The sequence below is a fragment of the Choloepus didactylus genome, chromosome 15 (assembly GCF_015220235.1).
Source record: "Choloepus didactylus isolate mChoDid1 chromosome 15, mChoDid1.pri, whole genome shotgun sequence".
NCBI lineage: Eukaryota > Metazoa > Chordata > Mammalia > Pilosa > Megalonychidae > Choloepus > Choloepus didactylus.
The window spans coordinates 42,444,160-42,461,983 of record NC_051321.1 but is presented as its reverse complement, the minus strand read 5'-3'; the positions used below and the strand labels follow the sequence as shown (position 1 = coordinate 42,461,983).

At 33.0% G+C, this 17,824-nt stretch overlaps 1 protein-coding gene across 6 annotated transcripts in view; it reads right to left on the bottom strand.

Moving 5' to 3' along the window:
• EXOC6 (exocyst complex component 6) overlaps positions 1 to 17,824 on the bottom strand; it is a 228,740-nt gene that overhangs the window by 30,301 nt on the left and 180,615 nt on the right. For 5 of the 6 annotated variants that reach the window (XM_037804144.1, XM_037804145.1, XM_037804147.1 and 2 more), the window contains 2 exons: positions 14,953 to 15,094; positions 5,084 to 5,157 (listed from right to left, as the gene is read on the bottom strand). The exons of the other annotated variant lie outside the window; for it this stretch is intronic. In XM_037804144.1, the coding sequence (XP_037660072.1) occupies positions 5,084 to 5,157; positions 14,953 to 15,094 (216 nt within the window). The remainder of the gene's footprint in view (positions 1 to 5,083; positions 5,158 to 14,952; positions 15,095 to 17,824) is intronic. 6 annotated transcript variants of the gene reach the window in all.

Sequence of the window (17,824 nt, the reverse complement as noted above, 5' to 3'; positions counted from 1 at the left end):
AGTACAAAGTGCTTTCCAAATTACCTGGCCTTGGTAACCCTTTTTTAAAGATCATCTTGAGAAATCAGTGTTTGGAAAGACTGGGAAACACTGCTCTAGGATGATAATGATGCATTAACCAACATTCTGTGGGCAAAAGACTGTTTTAATAGCTACAAATCCACCTAACTACTTATCATTCAACCTACCTAAACTTCTCCATATTTCTAAAAGAAGAGCAAGATATTGTCAGACACAGCACTGATATTTTGCCAGTCTAAGTAAGTTATCACAAGGTGAAGTAAGATAAAAAATAAATAGGATTTAGTATTAGTTTTAGTGAAGTCAGGGATAATCAATCTCCTGTGAGAATTAAGCTCAATAAGAAGTTATGAAGGTGAAATTTTTTTAAGTTTCCCATCATAATGGCTACATTTGAAAGTTCTGGTGATTAAAAATAATGTTTAGTTACCTCAAAAATTCAGTAATATGGAACATTTTATTTTCCAGTGATATTTAATGAAATTTTCTGTTTTAAGAATGAGTTCTAAAAATCATCACTGAATATTGCATATTATACAGAGATTCTTATAATCAAAATAGCTTTTAAATTCTAACATTTTAATATTATGGTCAATAGAATTTCACATATTCATCTGAAATCCACTTGAAAGATTATATTTAACAAAAAAGATGGTCTTTGTACAAGAAAAGTATAAGTATAAAAGTAAAAGAAAAGTAAAAGTATAAAATTCTTAAAAAAAGTATATCAAAGTCCATCATGTAGTGAGTTAATTTCAGAACTGGGGGTAGAAAGGAGGATAGGCTTTACTTGTAAAACAAAAACAAAAACAAAAAAACATACACATACAAATCATGCTTAAACAGCACAATTAAAATTGATTGAGGCAACATATTCACATAATGCAGGACCAGTACTTGCTAATCCTCCACATTGTCTACTGGGGCAGTAGGCTTTAAGATGTTGTTGCGATAACTGGCTTCCATTAGCAAGCATGTGATTGGCAGGATGATAAAGTCTTTTCACTCACAGGTCAGCAATTTCCTTTTCTTTAGAAGAGGGCAATCCTGATGATCCATCTTTTAGCTAGTCTCTCATTGAGTCCCAATTCTCTTGCCTTCAGCTTTGATATAGTTCTAACTTTCCTCTTGTATCAGCTCATACTTGTCATCAACTCTTCTATTCAGAACAGCAAATAATCAGGAGTTTGACCTCAGGGCAAAGTCCGGGTGGGCAGGTAAAATCTGACAAGTGGACCTACTTCCTAATCTTTCATACCCAGCAATTCATGAAGCAGTATCAAATTCAAACTAAAAACCAGAAGCATGACCCCTTATAAGTACTATGAAAAGGGCTCTTTTGCCTTTCTAAGTATACTTGAAAAGAACTGTCAGCCACCCTATTAAGACAGAAATGGATCACAGACTAGAAATAAAGAAGGAAAAGTGCAGAAACCCAACTGAAATGTAAATAAAGGTGTTAGCAGCCCCTCTAGATTTGATGACATACCACTTCATATAAAAGTATTAAAAGAATATTTACCATGAAAAATCTTTATGAAGTCAGGAACATACAAGCACTATTGAAATTTTAAGGCATACCTATTTAAACAATCACTGACATCTGACACAAAAAACTTATATCTCCTCATGTGATACTCCTTCATTTTCCAGACTAATTTCAATTTATGACCAATTTCTATACATAGCATTTTACCACTTAACTGTTTATAAAATAATTAAAAAACAAATATAGTTGAAAAATAACTATTCTTAACAATTTATTAAATATAGGCCCCTGGAATCATAAAATTCAAGAGGTCCAGTAGCTAAAGATAAGAATTAGTTATATATTCTCATTTTAGAATACAAAATTACAAGAACAAAAGTATGATTAAAATTTTTTAACTTTTTATTTTGAGATAATTCAAACATGCAAAAATAATACAAAATCCATTCAAAGAACTCCAGCATACCCCCACAATATACCCAGATCCACTAATATTTAACATTTGTCCATGTTTGCTGTATTGTCTGTCCATCCCTTCTTCCAGCAATTTTCTAAACATTTGAGCTTAGGTTGAATATCATGCTCCTTTAACACTTAATTCTTCCTTGTACATTTCCTAAGACCAAGGATATTCACTTACATAACCACCTTAAGTACAGTTACCAAATTCAAGAAACTTAACATTTGATATAAAGCTTATAGTCTATATTCCAATGTTTTCATATGTCCCAATAATGTCCTTTTAGGCCTTTTCTCCTCCATTATTAGATCCAATCCAGGATCATGTATTGCATTCAATTGTCATTGTCTCTTTAGTAGTTCTTTTTTATTATTATTTTTTTAATTGTGGAAACATTTATACAACATAAACTTTCCCATCTCAACCACTCCTAAGCATACCATTCAGTGGGATTAATAACATTCACAATGTTGAGCTACCCTCACCACCATCCAATATCAGAACTTTCCCATTACTCCAGCCAGAAACTCTACACCCATTATGCATTAACTCCCATTTACCTCTCTCCTGGCCCCCAACACTCTGGTAACCTGTACTCTACTTTTTATCTCTATGAATATGCACATTCTAGCCCTTTCATGTAAGTGGAATCATATAATATCTGTCCCTTTGTGTCTCACTTATTTCACTCAATATGATGTCTTCAAGGTTCAGCCATGTGGTAGTATGTATCAAAACTTCATACCTTTTCAAGACTGAGTAATAATCTATTACATATATATGACTCAATTTTTACATTATAAGGAGGAGAAATAATTTTAAGCCCTTTTTAAAACAAGAAAATTAACATGTAATAAATCAGCTCATCAAAATTTTCTTTCCACTAGTCACTTCCACTGAATATTTACTATCATACTTTAAAATTATTTTATATTTACAGTTATTTATATATGAATCTTTTATTCCAGCAACTCCACGTTTCATAATAGTGTTTTTTATGCACTTAAAAAGTCTCTTAAAGAAATTACATTAATGAAGAAAAGTTAACCAGGACTTAATGCCTTCTAAGCGCACATACTTAAATAATAAAGTCAACCAAAAAAGGTTGAGATGTTTATTAATATTTAAAAGTATGCCTTAGTAACAATTCCCTAGTGAACTATATGCTTGTAAAGAAGTCTTCTTTGCTGTTGAATGATGATTGTATTTAAACGAAAAAAGTACATGGGATTTGTTTTAGTCTGCATTGAATCAACAACCTATCTGAACCCACAGATATAAAAAGTTTCATGAGCTATGCAGTCCTATTCGCAATCCTACAATGAGATTACAAACTAGTTAATATCATACAAACTAATTACCACCATACAAATTCATACAAAACTGAGAATACATCACATAATCAATTTCCATTACTTTGTGAACAAATACTTAATATTAATGGGAGTCATCACCAAATAATCTGCTTTTAAAGCTGTCTTTGGCTTGGGAAACATATTCATGCTTTTGCTACAGGCAAACTTACCCCAGGAAGTAACTGGGAAAAGGATATACAACCAAATGTTATTTCCAACTTGCTAAAGGACCCAGTTTTCTATATTAGATAATCTTGTGCTGGGAAATAAGATTCCAACATAGAGATCCATTTGCTCCACCACTAACAGAATCTCTTCTCCTAACCTAGAATGGAAATTGAGAGCCTATCTCCTTCATTTTCTACTATCTTCCACAGTTCAGCAAGGGTAATCATCTATAGTTACAGGTCATCCCTAACAGAATATCTTAGCATTGATGGCAGACAGAAATAAATATAAATATTTTTATATACTCAGTGCTTTACAGACATAATTGGGAGACAGGAATGGCTTTTTCAGTTTCCTTCTAAATGTGACATGAAGATGTACTATTTATTTCCACAGGATTCAATGTCTTACAAGGCTTCCTGACCAGTTCGTGGGTGTTTTGTTTCTCTAAAGGATTTTTAAACTCCATAAAGTTGAAGCTATCTATTACATGACTTTTGTTTCAACCACTTCCCTCCTCATCAAATAATGAATACATAGTAGTTAGTAAATAGTTAATCTACCAGTGGTTTGGAATTAAAGGAAAAAGGGCAATATTCTCAAGCATTTACTGATATCAGAGCTCCTTAACTGTTCAAACTAGTCCTGCTCCCAAATCACTGTTGTAGGGTCTGCTTATACTAATGGCGGAGGCTCATCTCCAGTCATCTCCATTCTCCCAAGAGGGTGGTACCATTAACAGACTGACATGACGGTGGCTTTGCCTTAATTCCATCTCTATGATTCTTCTTGCCAAGGGCAGTAGTTACTCCTGTTGTCAATTCTAACACTCCTGAGCCCTTTGACTTGAATCCTTCCCTCCTCTACACCCCTGTGCCTCCCCCAGCTTTATCAAGCTCCTTAATCCTAGGATTAAGAAAGAAAAAGAAAAAGGGGGAGGGGGAAGAGGAAGAAGAAAACATACGGGGGTGAACAGAAAAGGGTAAAAAGAAGAAAACGAAGAACACGACAATAGCTATGTCAAAGAAGTAGTACAATGAATAGAAGAAATAAAAAAAAAAACCACATTTATTATTAGACTTAGAGTTATGTGACCAGGAAAGAATTGCAAAATGTGTAATTGCCTTTTTGAAAGAGGTTTTCTTCTTCTTTCTGGGGGCACACAGGAAATTTACAAAAATAGCATTCTTTACTACTCACAAAATTGAAGCAAGGGCTCCTTTCTAGATTGTAATAATTTACATTTAACCTGGGTCCTGATACTAATAACTCCACAAATTTTTATATATTTTAAATCATTAAGAAATAATTTAAACTTTAAGTGCCATTAAACCAAAGTACAAAGTTATTATTTAGTCATGTGTTTATTAGCAGTTAATGACTAAATTAAATATTCACTGATGAGAATACTCCATGAAGTTGAGACAGTGACTGGATACAAGTTCAGAGAGCAATGCTAAATACGTCATCAAGCTAACTTTTTTCTGAAGAGAGGTTGTTTCCAGGCAAACAATCATTCCTGTAGCTTAAGGGAAGGCGGGGGGCAGCAGGTAGAAGGCAATAAATAAGAAGAACATTATTATATCTTACTTGTCTGAGGTCAATGAATGCTAGCTGCAGGGTGTCTCCCTGGAATCCTGGCACAGGCTCAGAGCTGGCAAACACTATTAAAAATAAATAAGTAAAAACAAGATTGCAAAACACACAAGGATTTAACTGGTAAATTGATTTCTGTTCATTACAAGTGTATTGTAATATTTTACATGTAACCATTTCAAATGAAGACTGTTTATAACCATCAATTTCCACTACTGAGAATGTTCTCCATACCCATTGCCACAAATATTCTAATAATTTTAAACTAATCTGCTATTTAATCACTGTAATCCTTAATTACAATAAATTTAGAAGGGTTATCCTACATAAAGTTCAAGAGTGGTAATATACTTCAATCAAGTAAAGTTTTCTGAGTCTCATTAGCCTCAGGTCAATGGTTATAGAAGCATTTTGAAACTGTACCAATTCCATGGCTGTCAACATATTTCTAAACATCTGCTTTGTTTATAGCATATGCTCTATAAAAATCCCATCTCTAGCTAACAGCAATAAAAGCGAGACACCAAGGTTTTAAGTAGCAAAATCAGGATGACTCAGGAATGTCTCCTCATGCCTTTTAATAATTATTGTTCATAAAAGTACCCTAGCTCTTCTTTAAAAACTAAAAGATATATTAGGACAAGACAAAAAAGAAATATTTCAAAAGATTATTTTGCAACAATAATTTTGTGCTTTAAAATGTTAATACTAGTTACATAGCTTGCTTAGTAAAGTTGACAATATTATTTGAAGACTTGAAAGACTTCTGACATAAAAAAGATCTTATCATTCTACATGCAAGCTTCTTTAATAAGAACACGAATACCTGCAATCATTCTCCCTCCCCATTAATATCCTAATTTTCTCAGAAAACATTACAGATTTTTCTATTTGTGAATTTATCTGAACCAATAATTTAGAAGCCATTTAAATTTTCAGCTTTTAAAATTCTTGGGATAACAAAAATAATTCTTAACTTTTGCATATTCTGGGTGAAATATAGTTTAGAAAGGCTCAAAATCAACAATTAAAAACAATAAATATATGCAAGTCTGGTGTAGCTTAATTTATCTGGTATCACTAGGGAATGAGGAGTTCCAAAAAAGCTTTCATTGTTGCTGTTATTTTTAAGGTAATGGTAATTTTTGTTTTAAGCATCAAAACTTTTTTTTTTATATTAAGCATTTTTTTATGGAATTCTAAAATGTATCATATACAACCCCCCCCCACACACACACTTTTAAAAAAAGAGTGTACTTTATTTAAATTTTTCTTAATTCTCTGGGTCACTATTAAGAACACATTCTATTCTATACAATACAATCAAATTCCCAGAGGCTGCTATAGTATTAAGAGCTGTTTTCTTTTAAATTAAATAGCTCAGAATGCTGTGTTGTTTGAGTTCTTGTGTCTAGCTTTTACAATTTTTCTGCCTTCTCCTGCAGTTTTAACATAAACTCGTACTCTTTGGTCTCTCACTCATCTCTCTTACTAATATGTTATTCTTTAATCTTTAGTAGCTGGCAAATCAGTTGATTAATTATTAAAATTGTGTCTAAGAGCAAATGGAGCCTAAGCAAGGGCCTTGCCCACAGTACATGGTTTTTATAAATGTCTCTGAATATATATATATATATATATATATATATATACACACACACACATATATATATATACACCTTTTGAGTACAAGTAACCTTTTGGTTACTCAGATGTGTCCTATTTTTTCCCCTTACTTTCTGGTTCTCTGCTAGGGACTAAGTAGTCAGGATCATTAGGTAGGTGATAAGTCACCTCTCTCAGGCACCCTATTTTTTGCAAAACAAAACTTACTTAGCAAATCTACCCACAGTTTTCATTATTTGGTATAATTTACACACATCAGAACCTTTTTGCATAGTCCTCATGCAATGGCACCTCCTACCCCCTACCGTGTCCCAGATAACTGAGTTGCCTTTCTCTAGTACCATCACATCTTAACTGAAAAGAAGGTAAGCAAAATTGTACATAGTCTGTTAAAAGTAAGGGTGTTTTCCAATTTAAAAAATATTTCTCTTAAGATCACCCAGCATTTTGCTGGCTTTTTTAGCCACAATCCAGGCTAATGTCTCCAAGTAACAGTTTACCATGAATCCCTAGTGGTCTCCAACCAGATTTGTAAATGTTAGCTCAGCTTCTACTATCACCATGTATACATATGCACAGACACAAAATGAAGATGGCCTATGATACAATGAGACTTATTTCACGTATCAGCAACTATACTTGCAATTAGTATTTACTTAATCTCTCATATTTTTTACACTGAAAATAATCTATCATTTTTCTTCTCCCTCAGTTTCTGTGTAAAGATTATGCTATAGATTAAGCCCAATTGGCTTAGCATTAAACAAAGAGCTTAGTGTCAAAATTGTAATAGAACCATAAATTTATATAGGGCTTTATAGTTTACAAAGCACTTTCTCATATCCATCTGATTTGATCATAATAATTTCTTTTAGTAAACAGAGCATGCAGATGATGGATCATAAAATCTTGCAGCTAGAAGAGACACCCCCACCCCACAGCTTTTGAAATACCTCCAACAGTCCCCTAAGGGTTCAAGTTTAAGTCATTGAATCCTTCATTTTATAGGGTAGAAATTTAAAAGTGAAGCAACTTGCCCAGGATCACAATTCAGATCTCCTGGCATTCAATCTATTGATCCAGAATCTAATTAAGTATTCAGCCTCTCACCTTTACAGCATCTCACCAGAATCTAACCAATAAGGAAGTAAACCTCATTAGTTCACAGCTCTCAGGGCTTTTTTTAGGGATAGGAGGCAATTTAGTAATCTGATAATCATCTGGCAAAAGGACATTTGTAATTTTATGCTATTCAGTTTGATCAACAGCTACATATGTTCTCATTTACTTCCTTAAAACTTGAATTCAGTCAATCCTGTTGTTTGTACCCTTTAAACTATTCCTTGAAACTGAATCTGTTCCCCTCTTAGTCCAAGCAATCACCATTTCTTGCTTGGATTACTAAAACACATTCCTATCTGGCATCCCTGCTTCTTGTGTCCCTACCTCTATATTCTCTTCTCCTAGTGTGATTAATGTAAAATGTAAATGTAATTTGTCCCACTTTCCAGTTTAATATTTTTCAATGATTCCCCATCATCTTCACAATAAAGCAAGACACATAAGGTCTATCCCTTTAGCTTCATCTCTTACCATTTTCCCGGGGGTACCTTAAGCTCTTTCCATATTAAACTACCTGCATTTCCACAAACTCTTTCCACAGTGCCTTTGATCCTTCTGCCTGGAGCATCCTTCCTCTGCTTCTTTTCCATCTGGATAACTCTTACTTATCCTTCAATTCAATCATCTTCTGGGGGAATACTTCCATTACCCCTCCAGACTTGGTCAGGCCCCGCCTCTGTGTTCTCATTGTACTTCCTGCACATTCCCTAACAATAATATTTATTTTGCTATTTTATAACTGTTTACCAGTCTGGGTCTTTCCACCAGACCATGAACTCCCTAAACATAGGAACTATACTATTCATTTCGACATCCCTGTCACCTAGCAGAATGCCTGATACCTACAGAGAATTCAACTTAAGTTTCTCGCATGAATGAAGGGACACTGAACAAATGAATTCTTAAGGGGAGGCCACCTTGTCCTGGTAAGTTATATATTATCTAGCTTGTTGATGAGATTTAGAATGATGCTGTCCAATACAATTTTCTGCTGTAACAGAAATGTTCTATATTTGTGCTGTCCAATCTAGTAGCCAACAGCCACATGTGGCTCTTGAGCCCTTCAAATGTGGATAATTTCTTTTACTTACCTTGCACCTGGCATACAGCAAATATTCAATAAACATGCTGAATGAATGAATAAATAGTAATATAGATTATTTATTCCTATTAACATTGTCTATTGGTCCCAATAATTCTTAAGGTAGATAGCAATCTTTGACTTTTTTAAAGAATTAGTGTCTAGATTTTAGAATCTCTTTGAAGTATCTTCTTTAAATTCCCCTTGGCTCATCCAGTTCATATGCAAGCTATTCTAAAAATTTGTTTTTTCTCTTAATGACTCCAATTTGCCCATTTCTTTTTTAAAAACAAAATAACTTCAAGATATATTCATTTTTTATTTCCTGCTAGAATACTGAACTTGATAGTAATAAATTATTCTAATTTTTAAAAATACTCTAAATGACTCTTAGAGAGGGAGGTGGTCTGCTCTTATTGAGAAGGTCTATTATAGCAATATAGTAAAACTTTGCTATATCAGCCTACCTGGGAAGAAGCTCAGTCTGAATTAATTTAGATGAAACAGAAAACAAAAAATAGCACATACTCTATAAGCTATGATTATAATAACAAAAAGTATCTTCCAAATTGGCAATTTATTAAGTTTTAAGAGAATAACTAAAGAGAATAAATAAAGAATTTCTACAGGTAAAAACATGAGTTATCTGTATATCTAACAACTTTTTTTTTAATGAGAAAATAAGCCTTTTCTGCCTTCAGCGTATGGGGAAACGAAGGTTGGGTTTAGTATGAGGAAACGAAGATTGCTAAGAAGTCAGGTTGTAAGTACTCATCCTAGCATGAAAATATAAAACCTATCCTGGAATCAAATGCAGAGGGAGTAAGTCCTTAAACAATCTTGACCTAAACAGTTATCTTTGTTGTAAGGTAGGGAATGTGGATTATATGGAAAACAGGGTAGGCAGAATTGTCAGGAGTAGAGGAAGGGGAAGAAAGAATGTCCACTAGGTCATAAGAGCAAGTAGACCAAAAGCTTGATAAAAGACTAAATGGAAGTGTGAGGAAGCTAGGCTAAAGTTTCAAAACCTTGCTTGCGGATGACAAGGCAGGAACATATAAAATGGATTAAATCTGTAACTAAACAAGTAATTACCAACTGTCTGTATATTGAAGAGATTCCTACAACTCCATTCCTTGCTAGATCTGAAGATTTAAAGTAACTAATTAGAATGCAAATTTTGTCTAGGTCAAGTACCCTGTGTGGATCAGTTGTGTCACAATGAGAGCACCATCAGGTGGTTTTTCTGGTGGTGGTAAGAATTACTTCATGACTGGGAAACAAGGGTCTTAGAGTTAGAATTCTTGGCTCTTAGACCTAAATTCTGTCACATGTGTAGGCAGCAGTGGGATGCAAACCTCTAGGACTAACTGCCCCTTTACAATCATCAGCCCACTTTTATATAATATAAAGAACTATCTGGTTCTCTCCCTTTCTTGGAATTCAATACTGGCGAGGTACCCTCAATCTAACACCTTAGGTGCCATTAAAACCAGGAACAAATTCAGGTATTTAACCAGTATAACAGCATCCAGGTTACTTTTCAAAAAGACACTGAAACACTGTCTCCATGTCATCCACATGATTTTTCCTTAATCCTTTTATTTTGGTGCATGGGTCTTTTTCAAAGTTAGAGGTCACCAGTCATAGCTACAAAAACCCTATAAAAGTGCTGCTGCCGCTGCTTTTTTTTTTTTTTTTTTTGAAGTTGGTGAAGCCTTTATCCAAAATGAAGAAAAATGAAGCTTTTCACATCTAGTGATTAACTTATACCCCAAAAACATAGCACTGAAATAGGTGCCATATTCTTCATCCTGGAATTTCTATTGCTAATATGATTCTATATTGCCAAACTCAGATATTTTTATCAAGTTTGAGCTACTATGGGTTAAAAAAGAAGCAAAAAAAAAAAAAAAAAAGCCCAAAAAGATCCAGAGAAAAATGATGAAAATAAGCCTACAAGGAAACATTAAAGAAGCCATGACTATTTAACTCAGAACAGTTAAAGTTAAGGGGTCATTTAAACTTGGTCTTAAAAATGTGAAAAATTCTTATAGAGGGAATAATGGTAAGTTAGGTTTACATCAAGGAGTTAAATGGTCTTGAGTTACAAGTATGGCAGTATCAATTGGCATTAAAAACTTTTTGGCAACAAAGGTCCAAGAACTCTAGAAGAGACTAACATAGAAGATTATGGAGTCTTCCTGATTTGTTAATTTGTTCATTTATTTGACAAATAAACATTTGTAGACCTTTTTATTATGAACAAGGAAATCTGCACAGTGCCTGAAATTTCAAATCTTCTATGCTGCATTTAATTGAATCATCTATCCTAGATGGTAAAATCTCTTCTCTCCTCTTCTCTTTCCCCTTCTCTCTCTTTCTCTTCCTCTTCATACCATCCTTCTAACCACGGGATGCATTCTCTAGGTCTCTTCCGCTGTGTGACTCTCTGATTCTAACCATTATAATCATATCAATTTGCTCCTTTGCTCAATCACCAACTTTATGCATTCCCTCTTCCAAAAATTCATTCTCTTCTCTTCATTCCCACTTGATCTTCAGATCAAGCACTTTTGTATCTCATGCTTGTTACTCAAACTCACCTCCTATTGCCTAAATTCTTTGACCAAATCTCCTTTCCCAAGGTGTCCTTCGTCTTTGGCCAGTTTCATGGTCTCTAGTCTGAGTTTCTGATCCCTGGTGCCTGAATTCCCTGGAGTATGGATCTCTTGCTAGAGTGCCACAAATAGTCAGATTCTATGTTAATCCCAAGAAAGAGTCAGACTATTACATTTCTGAGCCTCTTGAGCCAATAAGGGCTTATTAAGAACCTATTATGATGCTAATTTGGAGACCACGTTTTAAGGACCACTGATGTACACTACTGTATCTCAGGATACTGATGTCAGGTTTTGTTCAACCTTTTGCTACTGACCTTGTTAAATATGTAGAAAACATGACTAAAAATCTTAAGATGATATTAAACGTTGATATAAAAAGATCTCAATAGGCTGGAATTATGGGACAAAACTTAAAAATAAAATTTAATAGGGATAATCTTAAAATCCTAAAACAAAAATCATACAAATATAGGATAGGAAAAACAGAGCTTAGCAATTATAAACAAAGTAAAGAAAGACTTTAGAACACTGTAATTTCAATGTCTCAAGAGTTATACTCTGGCTGCAGAAAAAGGTAATAACAGTTTGGGCTTTATTAATAAAGTAAAGAATGTGGAACAAAGTATTTAATACATAGCCCAATTATATATTACACTGGTTCCTCACTGGGTATTTTTGTATTCAACTTTGGGCATCAGACATTAAACAGCAGGTGGTCAAACCAGTTTATTCAAAGAAGAGCAATCTGGATTGTAAGTGCATCTAAAGTCATATCATAAGAACAGAAAGAGGAACTGTCAATTCTGTCCTTCAGGAGACTCAAAGGGATATAAGAGCATTTTCAAATAACAGGCTTGTAGATGAGGATTTGGATTAATTCTGTATATAACCTTAAGCAGAACTGCCAAATACAGCTGTTAGACTGCTTACTACACATGGGTGCCCAGCTGGGGTACAGTAAGGGGAGAGTGAAGGCTGAAAACTAGTTCACGTTTCACTTGCCAAACCACGTACCCTGATTGGGGTTTAGTCCAGTTAGAAGAAGAGGCAACTTTTTCTAATTCATATAAAGGAGACAATTCTGGAGGGCTTCCTTTTTTTAGTGAGGGTTATTTTAGAGAGGATTTCAAGGTGGAGAAGGGTGTTGAGTGTGTGTGTGCATGGGTCGTCCTACCAAGTAGGTAGTGAAATTCAATGATCCTTTAGCTTCTAGGATTCTCCATGTGAACTATCTTCTCTTCCATATTCCAGCTGACTTCCATGATACTCAGACCTCTTTACTTCACAGATTTAACATACATTCTAGGCTGCCTCCTGCTTAGCCAAATTCCTCTCCCTGCCTTCCTTTCTTATCTTTTCCCTGCCCCAGTATGTAAAAAGCATACACTGCATTAATATTTTGCATTTTTAAAAATTGCTTTCTTCCAGATTTATTTTTTTAAAAAACTTACTTAAAATAGGATGAAAATATTAAAAAATTATCTTACCATATTAATCAGAAACAGCTGTTTCATTTTTAAATGATTTATGTATTAATCACTGAAAGTTATGAATTGGGGGGTAGGGAATTCTTTTACACAAGAAAGCGTATGGAAGACCTTTTCATTATCCATACTAAAGCATGTTTAGGTAAAATGACATTTTGAAAAAGAGAACATTTAGCACCAGAGGTAGTGAAATAAACATGAAAAAATGTAGTCAGTCAATTTATACCTTAACGGACAGTGAAAGCATGATACTGTATTAAGTAGCAGAGCCAACCATAAGCAAAATATCAAAAGAAGCCAGATTTTAGGTTATAAGTGCCTTTCTCTAATTAATAATTAGGGTTAGCCTTTCATGGAGAGAGAGGAGAACAGAGAAATCTAGACACCTGAAGTTGCCTAATGAAACAGTAATTTCCATCTTCAAGCAATAAATCTAATTTAGAAGATACAATCAAATGCCAATTAAGGGTTCAACCACCTAATTATTTTGAAGCTACTCTAAAGATACAATAATACAAAATACCTCAAGCAATATTTGTATATGATTCTTACATAAGCAATGCCATATTGGAATGATCTCATAAGACAACTTTTAAAAAACGTTAAGAAATCAGTTTCAAATTATTTGTGGAATGGGAATAGCAATTACTATGAGCTTAAAATTTTATAAATAATAAATGAGATTTATTTTGAGAAAGAAATATAATAAAGGTTTTCTAATTAGAGAAAATTAGAAATGCTTTCTAAGGAAAGAAAATGTATCCTTCTCTTCCCTAGGAAGAAACTATCTTTTGCTTTTTAGATACTCATTTCTTTTTCTTTCTGAAGGAAATACGTAGGTTTTTAAAAACTTTGTATTTTTTTTTCACATAATAGACAGTGGATCTTGACCAAAGAGCCTAAGTAATTATTTTTTTTTTAATATTACGTTTTTCCTAGCAGAATGCCTTGTACTCAGTGGACACACAAATATTTGATTTTTTTTAAAAACCTGTCACTCCTTCAGTTGCAATGGCTGACATTTCATTTTTCTAATGTCTTTCACACAGAAAATATTATTGCAAAATTTGCCTCACAAAATTATTTATTAATCCTTCTTGTGTCCCACTGATTTTCAATCTATCTACTATCTACGGTGGCACCTGATTGAATTGCCAAATACTTTATTGCTCAAGGGATGAAAATGCCAACCAGGAATTTTCATCATTTAACCAGTGTGCTATTCATTTGAAAGCACTGCTTGAAAGCACTGTACTTAAAGAGTTCTAATTCATGGGTTAATAAAATCCACATCCAGAAGCACACATACCAAAGCTAAATACCAAATAACACATCCAGTTTTGAAGCTGGCTGACTAGAGTCAACATTAGATTATGGACTTTGGCTAACCTCATTACCTAAACAAAATAAAGTGAAAAACAATGACAAAGGTAAAGGCTTGAGAAATTCTTTGGGGGAAGAGAAACAAAAATTCAGAATATAAATGCTTTATTTGGAATGCAGAGTTCTAAGATTATCCTGCTAGCAAATATCTAAAAAGTTGTTTACAGTGAAAGTAAACGACAAACTTAGAATGATTTCATCAATTTTCGACAAACATTAGGAGAGTCCAGGCAAGAAGGCAGGAATGTTCAGAGGAAGGAATAATGGGAAAATAATCTTTTAATAATGAATTAATTTTTAAATTATCCTAATTTGGATTGTCACTTCAGTGCCTCTAGATGTGAGGCCCTAGTTGTGAAGCTGAACGTTTCTCTTCATGGAAGGAAGTTAGGTCTGCTCCTGAGGCTGCTGAAAGTTTAGCTGAATATGGTCCACTCCCTTTTTTCTGAACTATCCTACTATACACAACTTTTTTTTTCAAATTACAATTAGAATATAAATTTCTAGAAATGAATGAGATTTAACCAATATGATACTTACATTCACACTGTATGACATCTAAGTTAAATTGCTGAATAGCTCCCATGCTTATCTGTTTTAACTCACTGTCCAGTAGCATCTGCATTAAGGATGTTGACAAATGCTGGCAGGCTGACATGCAAGCTGTCTGGGCAACCTTCCCCTGTTTAAAACAAACAAGGAAACCAAAACACAAACAAAAATGCATAATAAACCATTGGAAAAATTATATATCTGGTATTCTTTTCACTGTCCTTTTTTGTACATTAATGATTACTGGCTTTTCTGTTTCTGTATTCTGAGAGAATTATTTAACTCCTTTACTATAGGAGTTAAAATTAATATTCTGGTTCACTTGTCCTTCTCAGGATATAAATATCATCAAAGCTCTAATTGCACAAAGGAATATTAAAATATAAGCCCAAATCCATTATTATTTCATGTCTCTTGAAATATCTCAAGTATTTTTTAAATGCATATTAAAATATGACATATGATAACTGGCATGCTGCCAGAACATTTCATTCATTCAATGCTCTTTAAGCTTTCCTTTATACAATAAACCAAGCCAGAATAAAGGAAATTAAACAGTGCAATTTAAGTTATAATTATTTAAACTGCATGTCAAATCCAAAATATACTTTGAGTCATATGTCTTTGTTTCTAATCACATTAATTTGTACATAGCTTCAATTACTGGGGAAGAAAAGGCTTGCCTACCAATAAGACTTTAAAATCCTCTACAGATTTGCATTTAGGTTTAGAAATTAAGTGTTAAAATTATCTGATACTTTAGAAATGTGTAGCAAACTACAAATAATTGTAGTTTTTTTCACTATACACAATATCATTAAAAATATTTCCCACTATAAGCTCCTAAAACTCTATATGAACTTCACCGATGCTTTAATTAAACTATGTTTCCTTAAAAATAACAAAAACGTTTAGCCTCTAGATTACACAGCTGAATCACAATATATCACTTTTAGCATAAATTGTTTAAACAGGCTTTACATTTCAACTAGAAGTTTAAAATAAAACATTATAAAAACTCTTAGGTAAAGTTTTCCAGTGTAATAATGCCTCTAGAAGCAAATTCAGTAGACAATTATATGGCTTGATGATGGACTGACTCTCATGATAGTATTCAAAGAAGATGGATATAGTTAAAAATAATAACTTTTGGAAGGCATGCTGCTCCTTAACAAATTGTTACCCAATGATATTGGTAATTATGCTTTTTTCCTACTTATCAAAAAGGCCAATAAAGCTATAAAATTATGAAAAAATATTTCTAACATAAATGATACAATATATTGGGGGCAAAATCATCTACATAGAGTTGATTTGTTGGGAAGGTAAAAATATACATGTATTCTCATGATGTTTACTAGACAATATTTTTTCTTTAAATTAATACGTTTAAAGTCAGGCCAGAAACAAGCAACTTTTATGAATCAGTCTTCAGGGTTTAGATACTATGCGCAGTGAAAACTTGCATATCTGAAATGGAATGTCAATTTCTCAATCAAAAACTTTAAAGATAAAAGCCGATGCAAACAATATATTTGACAGATACTGATGAACTGCCAAAAAGGAATGTAACAAACAATGCAAAACCCAGCATGCTTCAAGATCCCCCAAACTCAAGAGGAATTACTGTGGGAGACATGCAGCTCCACTTCCCAAGCAGAATAATATCAATATGAATGGGGGGGGGCAAAAAAAGAGAAATCAATGGCATGTCATTTAGTTACAATGTAACAGGCTTGAGAATACTTAATGGAAATGTCATTTTTACCTAAATGGAATAACTAGTGCAATTTTATTTTAATTTGATATACTTCTCTATCAAATTAGCTCCGTGCCCTATTTCTGTTGCCACTATAATGTAAAGCAGATTAATAAGTTGCCAAGAAAAATTACTATTAAACTTATTTTATAAGCAAACATATGCACAATATAAGTGGTATTATTTTAAGGAAACTTAAAATTTGACATGGGTTCAAATACTACAAATTATTATATATCAATAGAACTGGAGCTGAAAATGATGTAAGAGAAATTAAAGACAGGCCATTCCATAAGACTGCTGAATGTGGGTAATGAAAACACACACACATGAACTTAGCCCTTTATTTAAATGACATATAATAATAAATAAATCCCAAAATTTAATTTCTTTTGATTATGTATACTAAATAATTACAGGCTTATTGTTCTCAAAGATAGAAATTTAAAACTAATAAAATATTTTATAAATCATCAAATGAAATAATTTTTTAGCTCAGATTTAAGTTAATAATGTCAAAAGTTCAGATTCTTTACATTTTTAAAAAGATCCTTTTAAAGATCTTTTTTTACCCATTTTTAAATGTCTACTCCCTAACTATAAAATGTATACAAATATTCTTAAAGTTCATCTACTATTTCTTCATAGAAAATTTTTAATGTCCCAAAAACTTGCACGCCTAAAAAAATATCTTGGGCAATTCACTTCTGTTGCCTGTAGCTACTGGCACACTTTGATATAACCAAAACACTTCTTTCCGAACACTATTATTGCTATTATTATCTTAATATAATATTTTAATACCATTTCCTAGAATAAAACTAATCTAAGTACTTTTAAAATTATCATTAAAAACTAGCTCTTTTCATTAGAGATGCTCTGGTTTTTAATGTTGTAAGAAATAAAGCCAAAATAATTAACTGGAATGGCTGAGAAAGCACAGCACATTTAATAAATTTTAAGCATCTGAAAATTTCTGCTGCTCTCATCTAAAAAAAATTGCATTCTTAACATTTTGTTTCTCTTTAATAACACAAAGTTCAAAAAATAAGTAAAAACACCTGCTCAATTTTTAAAGGTAACTACTTTTTCACCCTTCTC